General features: G+C 44.0%; 1 protein-coding gene across 4 annotated transcripts in view; it reads right to left on the reverse strand.

Moving 5' to 3' along the window:
- Nucleotides 1-27,140, reverse strand: part of LOC141104723 (potassium voltage-gated channel subfamily V member 2-like) — a 117,446-nt gene that overhangs the window by 27,949 nt on the left and 62,357 nt on the right. Inside the window, exon 1 of one of the 4 annotated variants that reach the window (XM_073594423.1) lies at nucleotides 25,134-26,957. The exons of the other annotated variants lie outside the window; for them this stretch is intronic. Coding sequence (XP_073450524.1) covers nucleotides 25,134-26,366 — 1,233 coding nt within the window. The 5' untranslated portion in view covers nucleotides 26,367-26,957. Of the gene's footprint in view, nucleotides 1-25,133; nucleotides 26,958-27,140 lie in introns of those variants that run through there. 4 annotated transcript variants of the gene reach the window in all.

The raw sequence follows: 27,140 nt of genomic DNA on the forward strand, positions 1-27,140 counted from the left end.
TTTTGGTGTTGCTGAGCTCACCGGTGCGTTCTTTCTTTTTAAGGATGTTCCAAACTGTTGATTTGGCCACATCTTATGTTTTTGCTATCTCTCTAATGGTTTTGTTTTGTTTTTTTCAGCCTAATGATGGCTTGCTTTACTGATAGTGACAGCTCTTTGGATCTCAGATTGAGAGTTGACAGCAACAGATTCCAAATGCAAATAGCACATTTGAAATGAACTCTGGACCTTTTATCTGCTCCTTGTAAATGGGATAATGAGGGAATAACACACACCTGGCCATGGAACAGCTGAGCAGCCAATTGTCCCATTACTTTTGGTCCCTTAAAGTGGGAGGCACATATACAAACTGTTGTAATTCCTACACCGTTCACCTGATTTGGATGTAAATACCCTCAAATTAAAGCTGAAAGCCTGCAGTTAAAGCACATCTTGTTTGTTTCATTTCAAATCCATTGTGGTGGTGTATAGAGCCAAAAAGATTAGAATTGTGTCGATGTCCCAATATTTATGGACCTGACTGTATATGAAAGTGGTATACACACACGTATATGTATATTTATACACACACACAGTACACCCCTCACATTTTTGTAAATATTTTATTATATGTTTTCATGTGACAACACTGAAGAAATGAAACTTTGCTACAATTTAAAATAGTGAGTGTACAGCTTGTATAACAGTGTAAATTTGCTGTCCCCTCAAAATAACTCAACACACAGCCATTACTGTCTAAAACGCTGACAACAAAAGTGAGTACACCCCCAAGTGAAAATGTCCAAATTGGGCCCAAAGTGTCAATATTTTGTGTGGCCACCATTAATTTACAGTACTGCCTTAACCCTCTTGGGCATGGAGTTCACCAGAGCTTCACAGGTTGCCACTGGAGTCCTCTTCCACTCCTCCATGAAGACATCACGAAGCTGGTGGATGTTAGAGACCTTGCACTCCTCCACCTTCCATTTGAGGATGCCCCACAGATGCTCAATAGGGTTTAGGTCTGGAGACATGCTTGGCCAGCCCATCACCTTTACCCTCAGCTTCTTTAGCAAGGCAGTGGTCACCTTGGAAGTGTGTTTGGAGATGTGTTTGGGGATCATTATCATGTTAGAATACCGCCCTGCGGGATCCCCAGTCTCAGAAGGGAGAGGATCATACTCTGCTTCAGTACGTCACAATATATGTTGACATTCATGGTTCCCTCAATGAACTGTAGCTCCCCAGTATCGGCAGCAATTATGTAGCCCCAGACCATGACACTCCCATCACCATGCTTGACTTTCAGGCAAGACACACTTGTCTTTGTACTCCTAACCTGGTTGCTGCAACACACACTTGACACCATCAGTTGTGCTCATAAGTTTACATACCCTGGCAGAGTTTTTTGATTTCTTGGCCTTTTTTCATATGAATATGAATGATAACACAAAAACTTTCCGTTCACTCTTTGTTAGTGTTTGGCTGAAGCCATTTATTATCAATCAAATGTGTTTACTCTTTTTAAAACATGATCAAAACTGAAACTACCCAAATGACCCTGATCAAAAGTTTACATAACCTGGTGATTTTGGCCTGATAACATGCACACAAGTTGATACAAAGGGGTTTGAATGGCTATTAAAGGTAACCATCCTCACCTGTGAGCTGTTTGCTTGTAACTAGGCTTCAGCCTAGCTCTGAGGAAGGGGGTGCACCCCCAAAATGCGTTAGCTGTACCCCGTGTTCTGTGCATGTCGATGCACTGTGTTTATGGCCTTTTGTCAGTTGTACCCACTTTTATACAAAATTTCTTCTTATTAAATTATCTTTGGTAATGCACTAGGTGTGCACACCTTCCATAGTTACATAGTAGGTGAGGTTGAAAAAAGACACAAGTCAATCCAGTCCAACCTATGTGTGTGATTATATATCAGTATTACATTGTATATCCTGTATGTTGCGGTCATTCAGGTGCTTATCTAATAGTTTTTTGAAACTATCGATGCTCCCCGCTGAGACCACCGCCTGTGGAAGGGAATTCCACACCCTTGCAGCTCCTACAGTAAAGAACCCTCTACGTAGTTTAAGGTTAAACTTCTTTTCTTCTAATTGTAATGAGTGGACACGTGTCTTCTTAAACTCCCTTCCGCAAAAAAGCTTTATCCCTATTGTGAGGTCACCTGTACGGTATTTATCAATTGAAATCATATCCCCTCTCAAGCGTCTCTTCTCCAGAGAGAATGAGTTCAGTGCTTGCAACCTTTCCTCATAACCAATATCCTCCAGACCCTTTATTAGCCTTAGTTGTCCTTCTTTGTACTCGCTCCATTTCCAGTACATCCTTCCTGAGGACTGGTGCCCAGAACTGGACAGCATACTCTAGGTGTGGCCGGAGCAGAGTCTGGTAGAGCGGGAGAATTATCTTTTCATCTCTGGAGTTGATCCCATTTTTAAAGCATGTCTATATTCTGTTTGCTTTGTTAGCAGCAGCTTGGCATTGCTGAGCCAATCGGCCTATTCCATTTCTGTTTTTCTTATAGTTCCTTTCTGATTACCCCATCTGAGGAAGGCAGCATCCACCTAGTTTTGGGATACCATTTATGCCTTTCACACCACCATTTTATCTGACATCTGTTACTACACACCTTGGAAGACCTATTAGCGCTGGAAGTGACTGTGTTTTTTGTATCTCCACTGACGTTTCTGTATTCTGAGTCATGGGGAAAGCAAACGAATTGTCAAAGGATCTGCGGGAAAAGGTAGTTGAACTGTATAAAACAGGAAAGGGATATAAAAAGATATCCAAGGTATTGAAAATGCCAATCAGCATTGTTCAAACTCTAATCAAGAAGTGGAAAATGAGGGGTTCTGTTGAAACCAAACCACAGTCAGGTAGACCAACTAAAATTTCAGCCACAGCTGCCTGGAAAATTGTTCGGGATGCAAAGAAAAACCCACAAATAACTTCAGGTGAAATACAGGACTCTCTATAAACATGTGGTGTGGCTGTTACAAGATGCACAATAAGGAGGCACTTGAAGAAAGATGGGCTGCATGGTTGAGTCGCCAGAAGAAAGCCATTACTACGCAAATGCCACAAAGTATCCCGCTTACAATATGCCAAACAGCACAAAGACAAGCCTCAAACCTTTTGGCACAAAGTCATTTGGAGTGACATGACCAAAATTGACCTTTTTGGCCACAACCATAAATGCTTCATTTGGAGAGGAGTCAATAAGGCCTATGATGAAAAGGTACACAATCCCTACTGTGAAAAACAGAGGTGGATTGGTTATGTTTTGGGGATGTGTGAGCTACAAAGGCACAGGAAATTTGGTCAAAATTGTGGGCAAGATGAATGCAGTACGTTATCAAAAAATACTGGAGGAACATTTGCATTCAACAGCCAGGAAGCTGCACATGGGACGTACTTGGACATTCCAACATGACAATGATCCAAAACACAAGGCCAAGTCGACCTGTCATTGGCTACAGCAGAATAAATTGAAGGTTCTGGAGTGGCTATCTCAGTCTCCTGACCTCAATATCATTGAGCCACTCTGGGGAGATCTCAAACGTGCAGTTCATGCAAGACAGCCTAAGAATTTCCAGGAACTGGAGGCTTTTTGCCAAGATGAATGGGCAGCTTTACCATCTGAGAAGATAAAGAGCCTCATCCACAAATGGCACAAAAGAATTCAAGCTGTCATTGATGTTAAAGGGGGCAATACACGGTATTGAGAACTGGGGTATGTAAACTTTTGATCAGAGTCATTTGGCTAGTTTCTATTGTCATTGAGATTTTAAAAAGAGTAAACACAGTTGATTGATAATAAATTGATTCAGCCAAACACTAACCATGAGTGAAAGAAAAGTTTTTGTGTTATCATTCATATTCTCAGAAAAATGGCCAAGAAATCATAAATTCTGCCAGGGTATGTAAACTTATGAGCACAACTGTATGTCCTTAGTCTGCTTGTCTTCAGCAAACCGTTTGCGGGCTTTCTTGTGCATCATCTTTAGAAGATGCTTCCTTCTGGGATGACAGCCATGCAGACCAATTTGAAGAAGTGTGTGGCGTATGGTCTGAGCACTGACAGGCTGATCCCCCACCCCTTCAATCTCTGCAGCAATGCTGCAGCACTCATACTTCTATTTGCCAAAGAAAACCTCTGAATAGGGCGCTGAGCACATGCACTCGACTTCTTTGGTCGACCATGGCGAGGCCTGTTCTGAGTGGAACCAGTCCTCTTAAACTGCTGTATGGTCTTGGCCACCGTGCTGCAGCTCAGTTTCAGGGTCTTGGCAATCTTCTTATAGCCATAGACCATCTTTATTTAGAGCAACAATTCTTTTTTTCAGATCATCAGAGAGTTCTTTGCCATGAGGTGCCATGTTGAACTTCCAGTGACCAACATGAGAGAGTGAGAGCGATAACACCAAATTTACCACACCTGAGACCTTGTAACACTAACAAGTCACATTACATCGAGGGAAAATGGCTAATTTGGCCCAATTTGGACGTTTTCACTTAGTGGTGTACTCACTTTTGTTGGCAGCAGTTTAGACATTAATGGCTGTGTGTTGAGTTATTTTGATGGGACAGCAAATTTACGCTGTTATACAAGCTGTACACTCACTACTTTACATTGTAGCAAAGTGTAATTTCTTCAGTGTTGTCACATGAAAAGATATAATAAAATATTTACAAAAATGTGAGGGGTGTACTAACTTTTGTTATTTACTGTGCGTGTATATATATTTCCTTGCCCATCCTCACGTCAGCAAACAACGGGTTAACACCTCCTCTGTACCCCACATGACCACCTGTTCCAAGCTGAATAAAAGCCCCTCCCCCAACTAAGATGTACTTCTTTTTTGGTCTGCTCCAGGCCACCTGTTGATTGCAGTTGGTAAGTAATTTGTTTGCTGTATCCCCCCTGCCGAACCTACCCCTCCATGTTCAGCCTCTCATGGAGTTGGAAGACCCTGAATGCTGAAGGTAAATCCTTCTAAAAACTGGGTGCCTTTTGTGCAAAGGCTGCGGGCCAAATGATGCTTAAACACCACTGATATTGTACAGGTGTGGTATTATAAGAGCTCTGCAATGTCATCATTGCCTCTCCCTTTGGGTTTTTTAACCTGTCTTTTTATATGCAGCGCACCGCACTGTTCTCCGGGCTTTATTGTCCGTGAGAGCAGCTGTGAATCAGGTCCCAGGTTGCAGGGAGATGGGCAGTACAGGATGGGCCAGTCGCCAAGCAATGGTGTAAATGATCTTGGAGGTCTGCAGTGGAGATGGCTTCTCTCCCTCTCTCTCCGCAGTCCTGCCAGGTAAAGGACTTACCTCAAATTCTGAGTTTCCTGTCTGCCTCTGGATGCGCTGTCCTGGCTCCCTTGCTATGCTGTGTACTTCTATGGGTTTGACAGTCTTAAGCATGTGGTCAATACACTCCAAAGGAGTTATTTCCACTTACCCTGCGAAGGGACAGAATCCAGGAAATTGGCACATGCGTAACATACGTTTATGCCAGGATGATAGAAAATGCCTCGCTAAACTCGGGGTGCATTTTGGGCCTGCATACAGTCTGCAGAGGCAGAGAAATTAAATTGTACAGGTTGCCTCACAAGGATGTGTTTGTGCAAACTTGTAAGCCCTATTAAGGCAGCTATAGCAGAAAATATGCCGCAAATATCCACTCCACAAGCAACACCCATAATGATAGAGCGTAAATCGCTGGTTGATGAAGGATGACAGAGACCTCGTCAGAAGACCAATACAGTAACAGGTTCCCTAAGCTTTATCCAGATAGGATGGCTGATGTATGTTTATGCATTTCTAGGGGTGAATGCTGCCCTCTGGGGCAGCAAGTGTCTTTGCCTTTTTATAACTCAGTTGCCTTCAGAGATCCTATGGATGAGAAAGTGGACTTGTTCACACCAGATGCAGTCCAGTGCATTTTTTCTGCATCAAGAACACATGGACAGTGTCTAACTTCGATTCTAATGGCCTAGTTCACACCAGTACAGCGCATTCTAGTGCAGTCAACAAAAGTAGAATTTTGCATAGTTTTTGTATGGAACACATCTGGAAAGTGGCAAAACGCATTGAGAATGCATCAAAAACACTCATGCAGAAATACATCTGGAACGCAGAAATTGTGGTGATCTGGCCATCAGGCTTGCACAGAATTTATACAGTGACAGATTTTGCCTGCCAATCAGCAATAGAGTTAACTTTGCTATATAAACTTCAGAAATGGCATTCCATTCAACACTGGAAACTACAAGATTTGGCACAGTTTATGGAAACAGTGGAACCTGGCAACTGACTATTGGTTGATGCTTTAGATAGACCTAAAATGCTATGAGAGCATTGTGGTTATGCCACTGGGAGGGCAGACAGAACTTCTACACAAGCCTTCGACATTTCCTATAATGGGAGGTTATTGTTTGGCCAAACGCTGAACAAAGCAATTAAGTGAATTACAGGAGAAAATGTCTGGACTGTGGCCACAGACTAATAAGAGGAAGCTGACATTCTTCATTCAAGTCTACTGAACTGCAGAGGGTGCAGGAGGCCAAATCTTATAGGACAGGCTGCAGATTACAGTGGGGGTGTCTCAGTTGCTTTTGACTTGAAATCAAGTCCAGAGCAAACTGCTTAGATGGCTGGAAAGTCTTTTTGAAGGTGCGTTCAACCAGCCTCTTCCAGTTGGGGCCAGGGGGCCTGAGTGAAGTGATGATTGTAGCCTCCCTCCTGGAGGGTTTGGACAACAATCATCAAAGACCAGTGGGTCCAGAAGACAGGTGGGAGTACAAGGGAGAATTCCAAAGTTGACCACTGAATTCATTTATGTTCAACAGATCTCAGAAGAGAAAATGTTTGCAAGATTTTTATACTGCTACAAGGCCGTCATGCCAGTGATGGCGAAAACATAGAATCATCTGGGGGCCTTTCTCCAGGGCCGATCCTGGGTGGGTGCACGGGTTGCAGCGCACCCGGGCGCCCCAGAGGTGGGGTGCCAAAGTGCTCCCCTCCCTCCTCCTCTCTTTGTCTGTGTCCAGAGGTGGCTCTGTGTCCAGAGCTGCCAGCAACTGACAGGAGCGGATCAGAGGAGGAGAGCGAAGCAGCCGGAGATCGAAGCGGCTGTCTCTGTGTGGAGAGAGACCAGCCGCAGGCTCTTCTTTCCCCCTACCCTCTCCTCCTCGCGCACTGATGGAGTGGCATCGCTAGGGGGGGTGGGGGGGTGCGAGCCGCACCGGGTGACACCCACCAGAGATGAGACCTGTGGGCAGCGGCACCGCTAACGACTCACTGTCCTCACCCGCCTGCTGTCTCACACAGCAGAGCGGAAAGAAGCCGCCTCTCCCTCCTCTCTATTTACATCTACACAGGAGGGGAAGTCAACTTTGGTCTGCTCCGCTGTGTGAGAGGGAGGAGGGAGTCCGAGTGACACACAGCGGTGCCTCGTGCCTATCCCGCGCTGTTCTGAGGTCTGTAGTTTAATGCAATACAAATGGACCTGTGCTGGGGGGGAGCTATGGGAGGGGAGAGGGGGTCTGCACTGAAGGAGGGAAGGGGATCTGCACTGATAGAGGGGGGTCTGCACTGATGCAGGGGGTAGGTCTGCACTGATGGAGGGGGTCTATACTGATAGAGGAGGGTCTGCATTGGGGGAGCTATAGTTAGTGGAGGGGGTGACACCAATTTTTTCAACACCGGGTGACACCAACCCTAGTGACGCCACTGCGCTGCTGTACTGGTGAGCGACGTTTGCCAAAACAGCCGCCAACTATGTTTCTTTTCCCGCCTTCATATCAGCTAGGGAAGAAATAGAATAAAAAAGGAGAAGAGGATCGTGGGACATGTAGTCCCGAGGACTGGCGGTCCCACTGTAATACAGAAACTGCAGCCCACACAGCATGCCCAGCTGAATGGGAGAGAGAGGGAGCCTTTCAGGGAAGTGCACCCAGGACTCCAGGGAGAGGACAGTGCTGACAGAACACCATCAGAGAGAGAACCCTGCTGCCCTGTGCCACCAGAGGGAAAGTCACACAGCCTAGCGCCATCCCTGGTGGAGAAAGGTACGGAGTCGTTGCCAGAATACAAGATCTGGGCGCTACCCAGCAAGGTCGCCGCAGGCAATTCAGAGTGAGCTGACTCCTGATCAGAGGAACCGTTGTTGCTGTATTGCTGGGTCAGGTGAGAGGACCGATCGGCCATTATCTACTATCGTCCATAGGAACTGCAGTCTCTGACAATCTCCTGTATTATATCTGCAGTCTCTGACCATCTCCTGTACTATGTCTGCAGTCTCTGACCATCTCCTATACTATGTCTGCAGTCTCTGACCATGTCCTGTACTATGTCTGCAGTCTCTGGCCATGTCCTGTACTATGTCTGCAGTCTCTGGCCATGTCCTGTACTATGTCTGCAGTCTCTGGCTATCTCCTGTACTATGTCTGGGGGCTCTTTCTAACAGACTCTTTAACAGAAGCCCTCTCTGTGTGCATCCCTCCAGGTCTCATTAGTGTATGCTTTTCCTGTATTTTCTTTATTGTTAAAAGATCATGGGAGGATCCCAGGGTAACGAAGACTTCTTAAGGGTGCATCTCTGTGTTTGAGTCGTTGCCATAGAAACATTTGTAAAGGGGAGGATTGGTAAGATGACAATGCCCATGTGGGGGTGCCAAAAATATTTCTGCACCCAGGTGTCTGTGACCCTAGGATCGGCCCTGCTTTTCTCCCCAGTTTTTCTAGTACTTAAGGCAGGAGCCTTCTGCCCTGTTTCGGTTTGAAGGAATCGAATGTGTTCATACACACCAAGAGGTTCAAGATGGAGTCCATGCCATTACAGTCATAGTGACAGTTCAGCAGGAGGACCAGTTGGTATCAGCCGACTCATACTTCCATGTACCGATCAATGCCGAGCACCAGAGGTGTGTGAGATTTGCGGTGGCCAGATGTCACTTCCAGTTCAAGTGTCTGCCTTTTACAGAATTGGCACAGCCCTGGAATCTTTTTTGAACATCTTGTTGGCAGTAGTTCTCAGGAAGACTTCACTGAACATGCAGCTTCTGCTATTTGAAACAGAATACCAATGCAAAGATTCCATCATATAAGATAGGTTCACAGTGCCATGGAATTTTCTGTTTGATTTTTGTCTCTGGTCGAATTAAATCTTTTATGGCAAGGTCAGTAACAGCACCCCAATCTAATGAGACTACTTTTAAACAGCTTGACTATTGAATAGGCTACACTAGGGGTGCAGGGATTCCCATCTGAGGCTTTTCAGACCTTGGTGACCAGAAGATCATCCATGAACGCTACATATGAGAGGATATGAAATAAGTTTGTTTTGTTTGCTCAGCAAAAGCTTTCTCTCCTGTGTTCCCTGCTCTAGCCAATATCCTTGAAATGTTACAGTCAGCGCTAGAGGTTGGTCTGGCATACAACTCCATTTAAGGTACAGACCTCTACTTTATCTTTTCACAGACTGCAGATGGGTGCAAAAGCCAGTGACCAGATACTTCTTCCAGATAACAATCTATATATGACCTTGAGGGAAATCCTTGTTTCCTCTGTGGGACTTAGGCCTCTTTCACACTGACGATCCGTTCAGGTCCGCCTGTCAGTTTTTTAGGCGGACCTGAACGGACCCCTCCATAGATCTCTATGGAGCGTCCGATGTCAACGGTGACATGTCCGCTGACATCCGACCCGCTCCGATCCGAAAAAGTGTAACAGAGGAAAAACCTACTTTTCCATCTGTTTTCGGATCAGATCGGGTGACGACGGACTCTACGGTCCCTCATCATCCGATCCCCCATAGGGGAGAGCGGCGCTCTGACAGGTCCGTCACTGCTCGCTGTGCAGCGACGGACCTGTCATGTTCCTGCTCAGCGGGGATCGGCGGAGCGATCCCCCGCTGAGCACAGCGGGCTCCGTACACGGACACGTCCGTGTGAAGGAGCCCTAAGGCTTGGATCTTAGAGCACCCTTTGCTCCAATAGGTTTCATTACAATTGGAGTACCCCACGGTAAAACTAGTTCTCCTGACAGCAACTACTTCAGACAGAAGGATGTTGAAGATTGCAACACTTTCCTGCAAGGGCCCTTTGGTGCCATTTTTTTTTTTCTTTTCTTTTTTTAACCAGAGATAGGTATACCACATCTATCTCCAAAGTTCAGTTTTAAAGTGGTATCCAGTTTCCAGAAAAAATGGAAAGTAGTAGAGTGCACAGCAGGAAGACTTCAGTTTTCTTACACATGATTAAGTTACCAACAGTGCACTTGGTCAAAAAAGTAACGTGTACAATCTTTTCATTTAGCCATCAGGCCCTCAAGAGTTATCCACTCTTGGGTTACCAGGGTGATTAGATTGGCATGCAGGAAGTATGCCTTTCTGCTCTGAAACAATTGTAAGCCTATTTGACTAGAAGATATAGGTAAGGGCTACCTTGAAGGTCTGGTGCGGCCTTCATTCAACCTTACAAACGCAATATGTGACCATATTTAGGGTCAAGAGATTCATTTTTTTTCTGGCTTTAGCAGCTTTTCTTTAATTGTCAGTGTCCCTTTTCATTTCTTATCATACATCACGGGACACAGAGCCATAGTAGTTACTATGTAGGTTATAGGCCACCTTCAGGTGATGGACACTGGCACGTCCTAAGACAAAAAGTGCACTCCCTATATAACCCCTCCCACTACTGGGTGTACCTCAGTTTTTTCGCCAGTGTCTAAGGTGTTGGTCACGAGTAAAGATGTGCTGTGCTGAGCTCCTCTGGAGCAATCCTTGCTGGGGCTAGCCATGTAGCCGGATCCATTCAAAGTGTCTTTTTGGCCGAATTGAATGGTACTTCTCTTTTTAGAGAGCTGGACCCCGGGATCCAGTACTTTTTGGTATTAAGGCCATAAAGTTTTTACTGGCGGTGGTGCTATTACAGGTCCAGGATTGTGGGTTTCCTCGAGGATCCTCAGCTCCTGATGGTTTAACGGAACCCACCGTGAAGGGTGAAGATTGGGTCTGTTGGTCTACCACAGAAAACCCTGCAGCAGGAAAGGTAAGTGGAGTTTTCTAAGAAATTTTGAACATTTTCTTATGAAATGTCTCCTGTAAATTAAGTGTTGTCATGCCTTTGTGCCACCACTGGGGGCTGTATTGAGCACTTACCGCCTCATGCTTCTCAGAAAGCCCACGTTGTGTCTAAGAAGCAGCAGTTCTTCTTCCTCCAGCCAAGCAGCAGACCTCCGGTAAGTCTGGGAGGGTTTACTCTCCCCACCAGACACCCCCTATGTTGTTTTTTCTTCCCCTCTTCCTGGGGAAAGAGTGCCACAAAAAATAAAATAAAATTTAAAAACTGGCGCGAACGGCACGCTGCTCGCCGGCTTCCAGACCCCCCTCACCATTTCTCCTTCCTCCATGTGGTTCCCATAGGATCAGGAGCCCATGCTCGCGCGGGAAAAAGCTCTTTAAAAAAAAAAAAAAAAAAAAAAAAAAAAAAAAGAGGGGAAGGGCTGTAGGCGACGGGGGGCGGGGCTTAGCATGGCATTGGCGTCCTCCAACATCCAGCGCAGGAAGGTATGTTTTAAAAGGCACCATTTGTGCTGTTACATGCTGCAGGAGGGACACAAGAGCAAAGGTGACATATGGGAGGTTTGGTGACACAGGCATTCCTTTTGACACATTTACTACTGCATCAGGCTGAGATTTATTAGCAGCAACAGGGCTGGACTATTGCTCAAGCAGTGAATGCATTCCTTCTGGTAGTACCTCTGCTTTGTGCATCGGGCTATGGTCAGAAGGGGGGTGAAAAGCACCTCAAAAAAGGGCTCTAAATGGACTGCTACAGTCACACGGAAGCCTAGAACCATCGCAAAAAAGATGGCATCCTCCCCTGAGAGTAATATGGCTGGTCAGAGTGAGCCATCACGAGGGGCAAGTTTTGCAGCTGCTCTTAACACCGCAGCCCCTGTGTATATTACAAAGGAGGTTTTTTTCTTCAACTATTTTAAGCTTGGAGCAAAAAATTGATGCTGTATTCCAGAGTAGGACTAAGCGCAGCAGGTCCCCATCCATTGCTCAGGACCCTCTTGCTGAGGAACAAGGAGCAAGAGATGACGAATTTCTTTCAAAGGACCAGGAAGAGGCTGAAGTCTCCTCTTCTGAAGAACCTGATACAGAAGTATCAGGTTCGCAGGAAAGATTGTTGGTACAGTCTCTCACTGAATTGGTCCGCTCCACATTTTTACTGCCAATAACGCAGTCGGTCGATGAGCCCACTTCTGGTTTGGGTTCACTAAAGCCTCCCCAATCTGTTCATTCTTTTCCTATCCATTCATGGCTAAGGAAGCTAATGTATTCTGAGTGGGAGCACCCAGAGAAACAGTTTTTTCCTCCAAAAAAGTTTTCAATACATTGTCCTATGAAGGAAAAGTTTTATAAGAAATGGGGAATTCCAGCAATTGACGCTGCTATATCATCTGTAAATAAAAACCTGACTTGTCCAGAAGACAATGCTCATATGCTAAAGAATCCAACGGATAAGAAGTTGGAGTTCCTTTTTAAAAACTATATTGCGCTGGCAGGTTCAGTCGTTCAACCTGCACGGGCAGCAATTGGAGTATCTCAGTCCTTAAAGGACCAGTTTATAGAGGTACTCAAAGTTATTCCTGATCAGCAGGCCCAGGAGTTGGCCGGGATATCAGAAGCGTTGTGTTTTACAGTAGACGCTATGAAAGATTCTATTCTCCAGACCTCATGCTAGGGCTGGTACATGTGCGTAGAATCCTATGGTTTGGTCAGCCCAAGCGCCATGCAAAAAGCTCTTGGCCAGTTTCCCTTTTCATGGGGAACGGTTGTTTGGAGACGATCTGGTTAAGTATATCCAAAGAATTTCTAACGAGAAAAGTTCCCTTTTACCAGTTAAAAAGAAGTTTAAGCATTTTTCTTTTAAACGTGCTTCTTTTCCAGTACCAGAGACATCAGCCTCCAGGGGGAAGAAACCCACAAAACAGAATACTAAAGCCTCCTTATGAAGGTGCGCCCCCGCTCGCTCGAGTGGGGGGAAGGCTTTTACAGTTTTCAAAGGTCTAGCAGGAACAATGTCAAGACAGATGGGTGGCTTCCTCAATTTTTCTAGGTTACAATCTAGAGTTCCAAGAGTTCCCATCTCCTCGTTTTCTCAGATCAAACATTCCCACAGATCCAGTGAAAAAGAAGTCGCTCTTTCTAGCTTTGGATCATCTCTTGTCTCAAAGAATGATATCGGTGGTCCTATTGGAAGAGCAAGGTTTGGTGTTTTATTCAAACCTGTTCACGGTTCCAAAACCAAACGGGGATGTCAGACCTATTTTAGATCTCAAAAATCTAAGTATCTCCATCTCCATCCTACAAGGGGGAGAACTTCTGGTGTCAATAAATATCAAGGATGCTTAGCTCTATGTGCCGATTTTCCCCGCTCACCAGAAATTTCTATGCTTCGAGGTAGAAAATCTTCATTTCCAGTTGGTAGCTCTGCCTTTTAGTCTAGCTACTGCACCTAGAGTATTTACAAAGGTCATGGCTCCTCCTTTAGCCAGGCTAAGGGCTCAAGGTATAACGATACCTGCCTACTTAGACAATCTACTCTTGATAGATCAATCAGTAGCCTGCTTAAACCAAACTTTGGTCACCCCAGTCAGCTACCTGGAATACTTAGGTTGGATTCTCAACCTAGAGAAATCCTCCTTAAAACCATCAAGCAGATTGCAGTACTTGGGGCTGATCATAGATACAGCTCAGAAGAGGGTGTTTTTGCTTGCCCCAGGAAAGGATCAGTTCCATAAAAGGAACTGATTCAGTTGGTCAAGACAAAGAAGAATCCTTCTATTTGACTTTGCATGAAATTGTTGGGAAAGACGGTGGCTTCTTTCGAGGCCGTTTCTTATGCACAGTTTCATTCAAGACTGCTGCAAAACAGTATCCTGTCAACTTGGAACAAGAAGGTCCAAGCTCTGGACTTCCCAATGCGTTTATCCCCCAATGTGCGTCAGAGCCTCAATTGGTGGTTGATATCCAAGAATCTTCAGAAAGGGAAATCCTTTCTACCAGTTATCTGGAAGGTGGTAACAACAGATGCCAGCCTTCTGGGCTGGGGAGCAGTCCTGGAAGAAGCATCTGTCCAAGGGAAATGGTCCAAATCAGAGATGCCCATCACTATTCTAGAGATTCGGATAGTAAGCCTGGCCCTGGAGGCCTGGACGTCCAGACTACGGAATTGTCCTGTCAGAATCCAATCCGACAATGCCACAGCGGTGGCCAATATCAATCACCAAGAGGGCACGAGAAGTCATGCGGCCCAGAAAGAGGTGAATCATATTTTTTCTTGGCAGAAAACAACATTCCTTGCCTATCAGCAATTTTCATTCCAGGAATAGAGAATTAGCAGGCAGACTACTTGAGTCACCAACAATTGTTCCCGGGAGAATGGTCCCTTCATCCCGACATCTTTCTGTCAATATGTCAAAAATAGGGCGTTCCGGACAAGGATCTGTTTGCGTCCAGGTTCAACAACAAGATCAACAACTTTGTGTCAAGGACAAGGGATCCGATGGCATACGGAACAGATGCCTTGGTCTTTCCGTGGGATCAGTTTTCACTGATCTATGTGTTCCCTCCTGTTCTGCTGCTCCCGTGTCTTGTTTGCAGGATCAAGCACGAAGGGAAGGAGGTGATTCTGGTGGCCCCAGCATGGCCCAGGAGATCTTAGTTTGCCGAGATCATAAAGATGGCGGTAGGGGACCCTTGGACCCTACCACAGTGGCCAGACCTTCTCTCGCAAGGTCCGATATTCCATCCTACCTTACAAACGCTAAATTTAACAGTTTGGCTATTGAGACCCACATTATAAAGGACCGTGGGCTGTCAGCTCCAGTAGTTTCTACTTTGGGTAATGCAAACAAGCCGGCCTCCAGAGTCATATACTATAGAGTCTGGAAGGCATATGTCTCCTGGTGTGAATCCAGGGGTTGGCACCCCAGAAAATATGTCATAGGTAGGATCCTTGAATTCCTACAGATGGGATTAGAAATGAAGCTGGCCTTAAGTACAATCAAGGGCCAGGTGTCAGCCTTATCCGTGTTTTTTCAATGACCACTTGCTTCACACTCTCTGGTTCGTAATTTTATTCAGGGGGTAACACGGATTAATCCCCCAGGTAGGTCACCCCTGAACCCTTGGGACTTAAATTTAGTCCTGTCAGCTTTACAAAAACAGCCTTTTGAGACAATTCGAGATATTCCCTTGGTCCTCTTGACGAGGAAAATAATATTCTTGGTTGCCATATCTTCTGCAAGAAGAGTATCGGAGTTGGCTGCTCTTTCTTGTAAAGAGCCATATTTGATTATTCATAAGGATAAGGTTGTATTGCGGCCTCATCCTAATTTCCTACCGAGGGTAGTGTCAGGTTTTCATTTAAACCAGGATATTGTTCTGCCTTCATTTTTTCCAGAACCTCGTTCTGTGGAAGAAAAGTCACTACATTCTCTTGATGTGGTGAGAGCGGTCAAGGTCTATTTAAAAGTGACCGCTCAGATTCGTAAAACAGATGTTTTGTTTGTATTGCCAGAAGGTCCTAAAAGAAGGCAGGCAGCATCGAAATCTACTATTTCTAAATGGATTTTCCAAGTGATTGTTCAAGCTTATGGTTAAAAATGGAAAATTCCTCCTTTTTATATTAAAGTGCTCTCCACCAGGGCTGTTAGTGCTTCTTGGGCAGTGCATCACCAAGCCTTCATGGCTCAGATCTGCAAGGCCGCAACTTGGTCTTCAGTCCATACATTTACCAGATTCTACAAGTAGATGTAAAAGGTCATGAGGATATCGCCTTTGGGCGCAGTGTACTGCAGGCTGCAGTATAAGTCCTCTAGTCTCTTTGTGCCCTACTTTTGTTGTGTCTCCCTCCCTTCAGTTGGCATTGCTATGGGACATCCCACATAGTAACTACTATGGCTCTGTGTCCCCTGATGTACGATAAGAAAATAGGATTTTTATAACAGCTTACCTGTAAAATCCTTTTCTTTGAAGTACATCACTGGACACAGAGGTCCCTCCCTTCTTGGTATACACGTGTATTGCTTTGCTACAAAACTGAGGTACTCCCAGTAGTGGGAGGGGTTATATAGGGAGTGCACTTTTTGTCTTAGGGCGTGCCAGTGTCCATCACCTGAAGGTGGCCTATAACCCACATAGTAACTACTATGGCTCTCTGTCCCGTGATGTACTTCAAAGAAAAGGATTTTACATGTAAGCTGTTATAAAAACTACCCAAATGACCCTGATCAAAAGTTTACATACCCAGGTGAATTTAGCTGATAACATGCACACAAGTTGCCACAAAGGGGTTTGAATGGCTATTAAAAGGTAACCATCCTCACCTGTGATCTGTTTGCTTGTAATTAGTGTGTGTGCATAAAAGGTCAATGTGTTTCTGGACTCCTGACAGACCCTTGCATCTTTCATCCAGTGCTGCACTGACGTTTCTGAATTCTGAGACATGGGAAAAGCAAAAGAATTGTCAAAGGATCTGCAGGAAAAGGTAGTTGAACTGTATAAAACAGGAAAGGGATATAAAAAGAATTCCAAGGAAATGAGAATGCCAATCATCAGTGTTCAAACTCTAATCAAGAAGTGTAAAATAAGGGGTTCTGTTGAAACCAAACCACGGTCAGGTAGACCAACTAAAATTTCAGCCACAACTACCAGGAAAATTGTTTGGGATGCAAAGAAAAACCCACAAAGCTTTAGGTGAAATACAGGGCTCTCTGAAAACATGTGGTGTGGCTGTTTCAAGGTGCAAAATAAGGAGGCACTTGAAGAAAGATGGGCTGCGGGGTCGAGTCCCAGAAGAAAGCCAATACTACGTAAATGCCACAAAGTATCCCACTTAATATACACCAAACAGCACAGAGACCTTCAAACCTCAAACCTTCTGGCACAAAGTTATTTGGAGTGTTGAGACCAAAATTTAGCTTTTTGGCCACAACAATAAATGCTACATTTAGAGAGGAGTCAACAAGGCCTATGATGAAAAGGTCCAGAGGTGGATCGCTGATGTTTTGGGGATGTGTGAGCTACAAAAGGAACAGGAAATTTGGTCAAAATTGTTGGCAAGATGAATGCAGTATGTTATCAAAAAATACTGGAGGAACATTTGCATTCATCAGCCAGGAAGCTGCACATGGGACGTACTTGGACATTCCAACATGACAATGATCCAAAACACAAGGCCAAGTCGACCTGTCATTGGCTACTTACATTATCCACAGCAGAATAAAGTGAAGGTTTTGGAGTGGCCATCTCAGTCTCCTGACCAAAATTACGTTGAGCCACTCTGGGGAGATCGCAACGTGCAGTTCATGCAAGACAGCCCAAGAAGTTACAGGAACTGGAGGCTTTTTGCCAAGAGGAATGGGCAGCTTTACCATCTGAGAAGATAAAGAGCCTCATCCACAAATACCACAAAAGACTTCAAGCTGTCATTGATGCTAAAGGGGGCAATACACGGTATTAAGAACTGGGGTATGTAAACTTTTTAACAGGGTAATTTGGGAATTTTCTGTTGCCAATATGATTTAAAAAAAGTAAACACAGTTGACTGATAATAAATGGCGTTGGCCAAACACTAACCATGAGTGAAATAAGGTTTTTGTGTCATCATTCATATTCTCTGAAAAATGGCCAAGAAATCATAAATTCTGCCAGGGTATGTAAACTTATGAGCACAACTGTATATATACTTTTTTCTTTATTCAGCCATATTGCATTGCATTTTACTGAAAACTACAGCACGTGCAGACTGAAAATGAAAGGTATTTTTTAATAAAATTAATTTATAATATGACTTGCTTTACAACTTTACTAAAGCGTGAGATCAGCTTTTAAAGGGTAACTCTACTTTCATGGGGGAAAAAAAAATAGCAAATAAAAAAAAAATAATATAGCATATACAAATATGCTATATTATATTTATTTTTTTTTATTTGCATTTTTTTCTTTTTTCCCATGAAAGCGGAGTCACCCTTTAAAAGCTGATCTCAGAGTGCACATGTGCGGGAACTCAGGAGCGGACGTGTCTGAGTGAGCTATGCACACCGACGGCCCAAAAGAAGCTACAAACAGCGTCATCCACGGGAACGCGCATCGGAGACTTACCGGCTTACATCCCGAGCCGGTAATGCAACGGCGGGCAACGGGACAGCCCAAAAAAAGGCCATACAAGCAGCAGCAGCAGAACGGAGCAGCAGGGCCCTCCCCCGGTCAGAAGCCTCTATCTAAGATGGCGCCGGTCCGAGGAGATCCACAAGGCTGCCTCAACCCAGAGACATCCAGGTCGCAGAGGAAGGCAGCCAAGCAGCTCCAACCTGAACATAACAGAGACCCCTTCTCCTCCCAATCCTCTGGGGACCTGGATGCAGAGCAGCAGGGTGAGTCCTTATCACAGCCCCATCACCTGCCACATACAAGGACATGCAAGAGTCTGTAGACTCCCCCATGTCTTCTTTGGACAGGAACATGGCAGAAATGACAGACTTAATCCTCAGCCAACCCAGCCCAGATAGGGAGCTGTCCACAACCCAACCAACACACTATGCTGGAGATGCTGTGCTGCTGGCACGTTTTTCTGCAATGCTGCAGCAAGAATTATCCAAAGCCTGTTCTATAATCACCACAGACCTTAAACGTGACATCCAGGGCATAGGAGAACGGTTTGAGACGATTGAGTCCAAGATGGACAGTACAGTTACTAAGGTTAACCAGAATTCTAATATGATTACTGATCTTCAGGACAGACTGGATGAGGCATATACCAAAATCGAGGATTTGGAAAACCGGTCCCGCATATACAATGTGCGCATAAGAGGACTTCCTGAAGTTCACACTGATTTAGAAGGAGCCATGAAGGAGCTGATGACAGAACTGATTCCCAACATAAACGCACACCAAATGGAGATCGATAGAATCCACTGTGAACTCACAGCCCCTAGGTCGGATGGCCTACCACGCGATATAATAGTAAAACCGCACTATTACCGCATAAAAGAGAAGCTGATGTTAGCCGCCCACAGTAGACCAGATTTGTCACTATTTGGAGCACCTATTCAGCTTTTCACAGACTTAGCCCCTTCTACAGTACAAAAACGGAGGAATATGAAGCCCTTACTGCAACAGCTCATGAACAGACAAATAAAGTACAGATGGGCATTCCCATTCAAATTGTCATTTTCATACAAGGGCAGATCCCACTCATTTTCTACGTTCCAAGACGGCGAAGATTTATTATTAGAACTGGGGATCATTACACGGGACTCCCACGCTGCTTCCCCCTCCTGACAAGTGAATCGCCCTCTCTCCCCATTGTGGCAAGATCATAAAACAACATCAGCTAGGCGGTCCTCCCCAATCACCTGAATCCAGCTGAACTCTACTCCCCCCTCATAAGGGGTTGATAAAGTTCCCCCCCAGTTGGACTGGATGATACCTGTCACAGTCGATCCACCACAGTCGATCCACCACAGTCGTCCCTGCTGCACATTAGCTGCACAGTTTAACATTATGTTTGGTTTATTAATTGATTAATTTAAGTGTCTGCACTGCTGTACTGCAATAATTTATGATGCCTGTCTCCTGGGTGGACGTTCATAGGACCCCCCCCAGGCCCGCGGTCCCAGAGCACACCAGGCAGTAGGCACCGGCCTGCTCTGGACCTCTGGGCCATGGGAACAGGAGATATGTTCAAAACAATCATTGTTTCACAAGGTTTGACTCGTTAAAGTGTAGTTCCTGTTCATTTATCTGTTTTTTTACTTTTGGGTCGGGGTGGACATACACCACTAGCGAGACTACCTCCCTGCGGATGAAGGTACCCTCGCACATACATGCCCGGACATTGCTTCTGGTCGGGGTTTACACCCGAACTAACGATAACTATATAATGTATATTATGCGAGTTACCATGGGCCTAAGGCCAAGTGTTCAACTTTCCTTTATTTACTTTCTTTTTTCTTCCCCTTCTTTCCCCTTCCCTGCCCCCATACCGGTTCCTGACTCCACGCTTCGATCTCACAATTCGGTCTGGGCTGGTATGGGAATTGATACCACTTGACTCAGAAGCTCCACCATTTAACTATATGATGTGAGGTAAGAGTGCTCTGCCTTACCACGATGGCTAAGGTATATTCTACGAATTATTCCATAGTAACCCACAATGTACTTGGCTTTAATTCCCCAACCAAAAGAACCTAAGCTTTCCAATTTTACCACGCTCAGAGAGCCGATGTACTCCTATTACAGGACCTAAAACCTCCTAGATACCTGAACACCAAATATCCTCAATTTTATCTATCCTCGGGCACGGAAAAAAGGGAGGGTGGCAGTTTGCTTTTCTAAGTGAACCCCCTTCACACCCATCACCATAGACAAGAACAAAAATGGCCGATATATCATGATGGTTGGAAGCCTCCATTACCAACTGGTCTCATTTATATCATATTATGCCCCTAATGCTGGACAGGTAGAGTTCTTTGGCAAGATGCTAGAAATATTGATGCCCAAAGTACAGGGACAGGTAATCATAGGTAGTGATAGTAATATTCCATTAAATCGAATAATGGTTAAATCTGACCCCACTAAAACACTACTCAAACGACCACCCAGTGGAAGTAATAAAATAGCATGCTTACTTTATTTGTATGACCTGATTGACGCCTGGCGGGAGACAAATCCTTCCACAAGGGACTATACACATTTTTCACAGGTACATCACACTTACTCGCGTATAGACCACTTTCTAGTCCATACTTCCTTACTCTCAGTGAACAATCTGTCCACCCCCTGGTCAGACCATTCCCTGATTAAACTTTCATTATCGGGTCTCTGGACTAAACCACACCCCTACCCATGGCAATTTGATGTAGGCCTACTGAATCACCCTATAATATATGCCGAAATCGAGAGAGTTAAAGAACTATTTTCGGGTCTACTCATCATCGGCCATGTCCCCCGCGATAAACTGGGCAGCCCACAAGGCCACTATACGGGGTACACTTATACAAATAGCAGCCAGGGCCAAAAGAGTCAGGGAACACACACTCCCACTTTGCCCAAATTGCGATTACCACCGGGCCACCCCACACAGAACCCCAAACTGATAATTCAGGAATTACATAAAATTTACGCCAAACTGTATAATACGCCAGATAAATTCTCCCATACAAAAGCCGAATCTTTCTTTCGAGATATCCAACTACCCCAGCTTTCACACGCCCATGCAGAACATATGGATAAAGAATTAGCGGAATTAAAAATAAGAATGGCCATAAAAACTATGCATCCCTCTAAGGCCCCGGGCCCTGATGGCTTCTCGGGTCACTATTATAGCCATTCAGTCAGACTGGGACCACAAGGGACCTAGACAGGGCATGTTGCTTTCGTTGGACATCGAGAAGGTGTTTGATACCCTATTATGGGAGTACTTACTGGACGTTTTATCCCGCTTTGGGTTTGGCAAACGCTTTCTGGTGCTCCTTCGAACGCTATATAATACACCAACGGCATCCTTGATGCTCAGGGGATACTCCTCCCGCTCCCTGGACATTAGGGGAGGAACTCAGCAGGGATGCCCCTTATCCCCACTGCTATTCGTTCTAGCGATGGAACCACTGGAGATAAGGATCTGTTCCTGTCCAGATGTTAGGGGTATAGAATGTGGAGATAGAGAACACAAGTGCTTACTTTTTGCGGATGACCTCTTTGCTGGCATTGTCCTTGCCTATCACCTTCCTCCCCAACCTATATGCAATCCTACAACCAATCTCAGAAATCTCAGGCCTTAAAATTAACCACTACAAATCAAGGGCACTAAATATCTCCTTGCAGAGCTCTACACAGGAAGCTCTCGAACAATCACACCAATTTAAATGGGAGTCAGAAGCCCTACTTTACCTAGGAATACGGTTGACCCCTTCCCTACACACTCTATACGCACACAAGTACCCTGCTCTATACAGACGCCTGTCAGGGGCCCTAGCTAGGTGGCAAATCCATCCTCCATCGTGGTTCGGCAGACTTCACTCTATAAAAATGAATACTTTTCCAAAAATATTGTACTTGTTTCGCACCTTACCAGTGGCATTAGACAGATCTGACCTGATATAATTTAAAAAAAAGATTCTCAAGTTTATATGGGGAGACAAGAGGCCCAGGGTGAATAAATGCACTCTATTCACCACAAAACAGAAGGGAGGGCTCGGGCTGCCTGATCTGCAGAAATATTTTTATGCGGCCCAACTTACTAAATTCTACTCTCAACAACCTCAGGCACTATGGATGACCATGGAATCTTATTCCTGTCATCCCAATCCAATTTTGCATATCATGTGGCTACCAACGAAAGAGAGGCCAACTATTTTATGCCCCTCTCTTTCCTTCTCACTAGACATTTGGGACAGACTCGCGAGGACTCACAAATTTAAATCGCCCCACAACCCGCTAGCACCCCTCTTGAGAAACAGAGTTAAGCCCGGGCCTCACCCCTCCCGCTTTTGAATGGTGGTCCAACTAGGGCTACGGATTGCAGATCTTTGTGATCTAAAAGGCATGCTATCCAAAAGATTGCTGATAGAAAAATACCAACTACCGAATTCTGAACTCTATAGATTCACCCAAATACATCATTATATGCAAACTCTATCACGTAAGGGTGACCTTGTGACAATGACCCCTATGGAACACGTGTCGACATTATGATAAACTTATGGGTCACATATCTGCAATATATACTATTTTAACATATGTCCCAGTAAAACTGTCCTGCATGACACAATGGGTACATGATCTACAAGAAACTCTGGACCTCGAAGAATGGCACTCGATAGCAATGGCAGCCTCTAGATCACTTATCAACACCTCAATTATTGAAGCGAATTATAAAGTTTTATTAAGGTGGTATATGGTACCAGCTAGACTGGCCACATTTGTGCCCGGTGCTACTCCGGAGTGCTTTCGGGGCTGCAGCCAGGTGGGAACAGCGTACCATATCTTTCGGCTATTTCCCAAGGTACAGAGGTTCTAGATTAGGGTCTACAACTTTGAGTACACTCTTACCCAGATCAACCTGACCAAATCCGCAAAGCACGCACTCCTGGGTAGCAGGGTAGCAGAAGCTTCCAAAGCCCATAGATGACTTCTAACATTCATATTCACAGCAGCCAAAATTACGATAGCTAGGAACTGGAAGTCAGCTGCCCTACCATTTGACCAACTTAAACACAAACTGTCTTGGTTTATGCTAAACGAAGGATTATCAGCAATTATGCAAGATAAAATGAAGTTGTTTAATAAAGTATGGGATCCTTGGATCAGATATTTAACCAATGATCCCCTGGACAATCACTAAAACCTTTCCGGAGTGCCATAATTAGGAGAGTGGAGTCCTCTCTACCCCCGCCCCCTCTCCCCCCTGCCCCCCCAACCTTGCCACCTAATCCCACCGATTCCCTTTTCCTTTCCTCTTTTCACTCTGTCCTTTTCTCTCCTCTGAGACCCTGGCAAAGAAAGGTCTGAATTGCGCCCCTCCATGATATGGGGACGGCCTCCCCGAAGTTAGTTGGGAGGCAGGTGTCTCCTGAAGTGGGGGACGTACTCTGAGCCCTATAATGAGAAATTGATGTAGGGATGCAGAGCATGGTGTAATGAGTAAGGTGGAGGATCCACCATATAGTCTGCTATAAATCAACGCAGGCAACGTTGATAATAGAGCCATTGATAAATGGCCTCGCGATAGTAGGGGGTTAATTGTCCCTATACTGTATGTTAGACCGACTTTAATCTGTACTGTCAAAAAATTGAATAATAATTATTGAAAATAAAAGCTGATCTCACGCTTTAGTAAAGTTTAAGTAGTTCATCTGGACCAAGCTGCTCCAAGTGAACTATTTGCTTTACTAACATATGCAGCAGCTGTGAGCACTGTATAAACTGTATATGGCCTCAGTTACATACAGTATACAGCACTGTGTTCCATCCTACTCCCGACATAAGATCAAGTCAGGCTGTTCAGCCATTCACAGAAAGCTTTATATTCTATGAATGAATACTAAACTTTCTCTGATTAGCTGAAGTGACATCATCCTCCTGCCTCTCAACCTCAGCCAATCAGAGGACTGAGCATCCTTCAGCCCGACTCCATTTTGTACTAGAAGTGGGATGGAAACTTCCCGTCCCACTGCTGGAACACAGCTTTGCATACTGTATGTAACTGAGGCTACATAATGTTTATAAAGCGCTCACAGCAACTGCATCTGTTATTGAAGGTAATAGTTAATTTGGACCAGCTTGGTCCAAGCAAACTATTTAAAGTTCACTGAAACTCTGACATTCTTGCTAAAAATAAAGAAAAGGTTTAACTGCAAATGGCAAAAGGCAACTGACTTTCTGAAATGTATTTAGGTATCAAAGATCTATATTTAATATTCATTTTGCTCCCCTAAGCAAGTAGCTTTTGTATATATAGTAAAATATAACAATGAACCCAAATAATGACAAATTAAATCTGATACAAAAAAAATCTCACCACAATATTAAACATGTGCCAGAGGTGCATTATTATCTGTAGTTCTCAATATGTCACTAGAGAAAGACATACTGAATGCTTGTCTTCACCTTACTGAATAATAACATGGAGTGATAGCTCTACACTTGGGTTTCTTAACTCTATTAGGTACATATTGTGTAAAATATTTACTATGTACCCCTGGTGTGTGTTAAATTACAATTTAATTCTCCTAAAGCATATACAGTTTTGCATGTACCCGATAAATGTGTATCTTCTATTTCAAAACAATGTCTTATGCCTTCAAAATAATTTGTTTACATAAGATTTACATTTTAGACTTGTATAATAGGTATACCTTACATTACTCAGAAGTATCTCCAAGAGTACTTTTACCACATATTGGGATTCACTTGCCTACATACTACCACAGTAAAAGTCAGTAAAAGTGAAGTATATGTGTTTTTGCTGTTTTTGAGCTCTGAGTCTCTTGAGTTATATTATAGTTATAGCAATAGTAAATACCAAAATAGAAATAACAGGAAAAAGCTTACCGCTGCCCACCACCAAGCATCAGGAATGCTGGTAAAATTGGTCCCAGGTATATCATGCTCCACAGAATACATAAGAGCAGAGAATGTAAACACCCCCATGGCAATAAACAAGAATAAACAACAAACTTGTTGATAGCATTGGCGGATGGTGAAACCAAAGGCTCTGAGCCCTGTGGAATGACGTGCCAGTTTTAGTATTCGAAATATGCGCATTAGACAGATAATTTTTAGCACCTTTCCGAACTGTCCCACTTGTTCCATTTTTTCAATATCATCACGGTGCACATGTATGTCTGCTTCTGCTGAGAACCTTTCAAATATGACCTGAATGTAAAATGGCAAAATAGCAATAAGGTCAACGATATTCAACACTGTTTTCAGGAAACGTTTTGTATCTGAAGCTGAAAATAATCTCATAATATATTCCGTGGTGAAAAAAATGACACAGATAACTTCCACATGTTCCATATAAGATTTACCATAAACATTCATGTGTTTCAGTTCCTCTACTGTGCTTAGACACATGGTAACAACAGAGACTAAAACAAAAATGCTGGATACTATGGCAACGATTTTGGCTGGAATGGATGAGTAGGGGTTTTCTACTAGATTCCACATTTTTTTCCGTACACCACCAAACCACTTCCCTTCAAAGTACTTTTCGTGGTCAAGATAATCAATTTCGGCTTCAAGTTCCCTCTGTATTTTAAGATGCTCATTCATCTCATCCTGATGTTCTTCAAAAAGACTTCTGCAACATTTCTGTGTGTAGTTTAAATTAATGCCCCAATATTCTATTTCCTCAAGAAAATTAGCTGGGCACAACTCATCCATTATCCATAGAATACCACTGTGGTAGAAATGGAAAATATAGCAAAAAACAGATGGATCCCGATCAAAAAAATATTCATTCCTCTGCACCGAGAAGTCATCACAAAAGTCCAGCCTCTTGATTGGGTCAACACAAGTTGCCATTCTTCCAATTCTAGTAACAGGGTATCGTGCTGCTGCATGGCAGTTGATCTGAAACTGTTTTCCTCCAACATTGAGGTTAAGGAAAAGGTAATTCGTTTTTGTTGTTGAATACACAAAGCTGGGTTTTTCTTGGTCAGAATTCCTCTCTGGAACAGTGAAGCAACAAGTTCCAGTGTATATATCAATCAGACTGTGAGTGTGATCTCCAATCTTTACATTAGCATATGGGCCTTTTCGTCTGATGCATGCATCCTTCATGGTCAAAACCTATATGGCACAGCAAAAAATTGTTTAAATAGGAGATGAGAATATTGTAGTAGTGGATGGTTGCCTTCGTTGCATGTCCTAACAACAGTTCTTTTTTTACATCTAATGTAATCCTTTTCTGGAATAAAAGCGGATAGAAGAGATGATTTAGTAACGGCTGTCATGGTTAAAAACAGCTTTTCTTTAATAGGATTGGCCAAGTGTCACATAAGTACATCAAGAGCCGAACAGATTAGTTATATTAACCCTGTAATTGCCAGGGCTCATTTTTACATAAAACAGTCCCACAATGGAGTCACTTTTAATTGCAAGGTGGCTAAAGATAATCAAACTTTTTAAATGCTTCTCTGCTGGCAGTTTCTCTCAGTATTTACCTTCTGAGTCAGTCCACAGCATGTATATCCACAGTAAGTTGTAGATGTTCCCAAACTGTTGTTCTTTTTTTTTTTTTTTGACTTGAAAACAAATTTAGAAAGCAGCTTTATTCAATTACAGGAGAATATAATAGTAAGTATAGTAAGGGCATTCTTATGTTTTGAAGGTGCTTTGTACCAATGGCAATGCTGCAAGTCTAATTGCTGTTAGAAGTAGGACCCTCAAGCAGAGAGTTACCCCATCCATAGAAATGGAGTTTGTATCTATATGCTGAGTAAAAGCTGTTGCAGGGTGTATGTAGATTTGTAGTTTACCTCAAGCACCAAAATACTGTAGATTACAGGAGTTTCAATCTAGTTTTAGATCCTATGTTTGACAAAGCAATGTCTG

Source organism: Aquarana catesbeiana, linkage group LG01 (assembly GCF_042186555.1).
Source record: "Aquarana catesbeiana isolate 2022-GZ linkage group LG01, ASM4218655v1, whole genome shotgun sequence".
NCBI classification, from domain to species: Eukaryota; Metazoa; Chordata; class Amphibia; order Anura; family Ranidae; genus Aquarana; species Aquarana catesbeiana.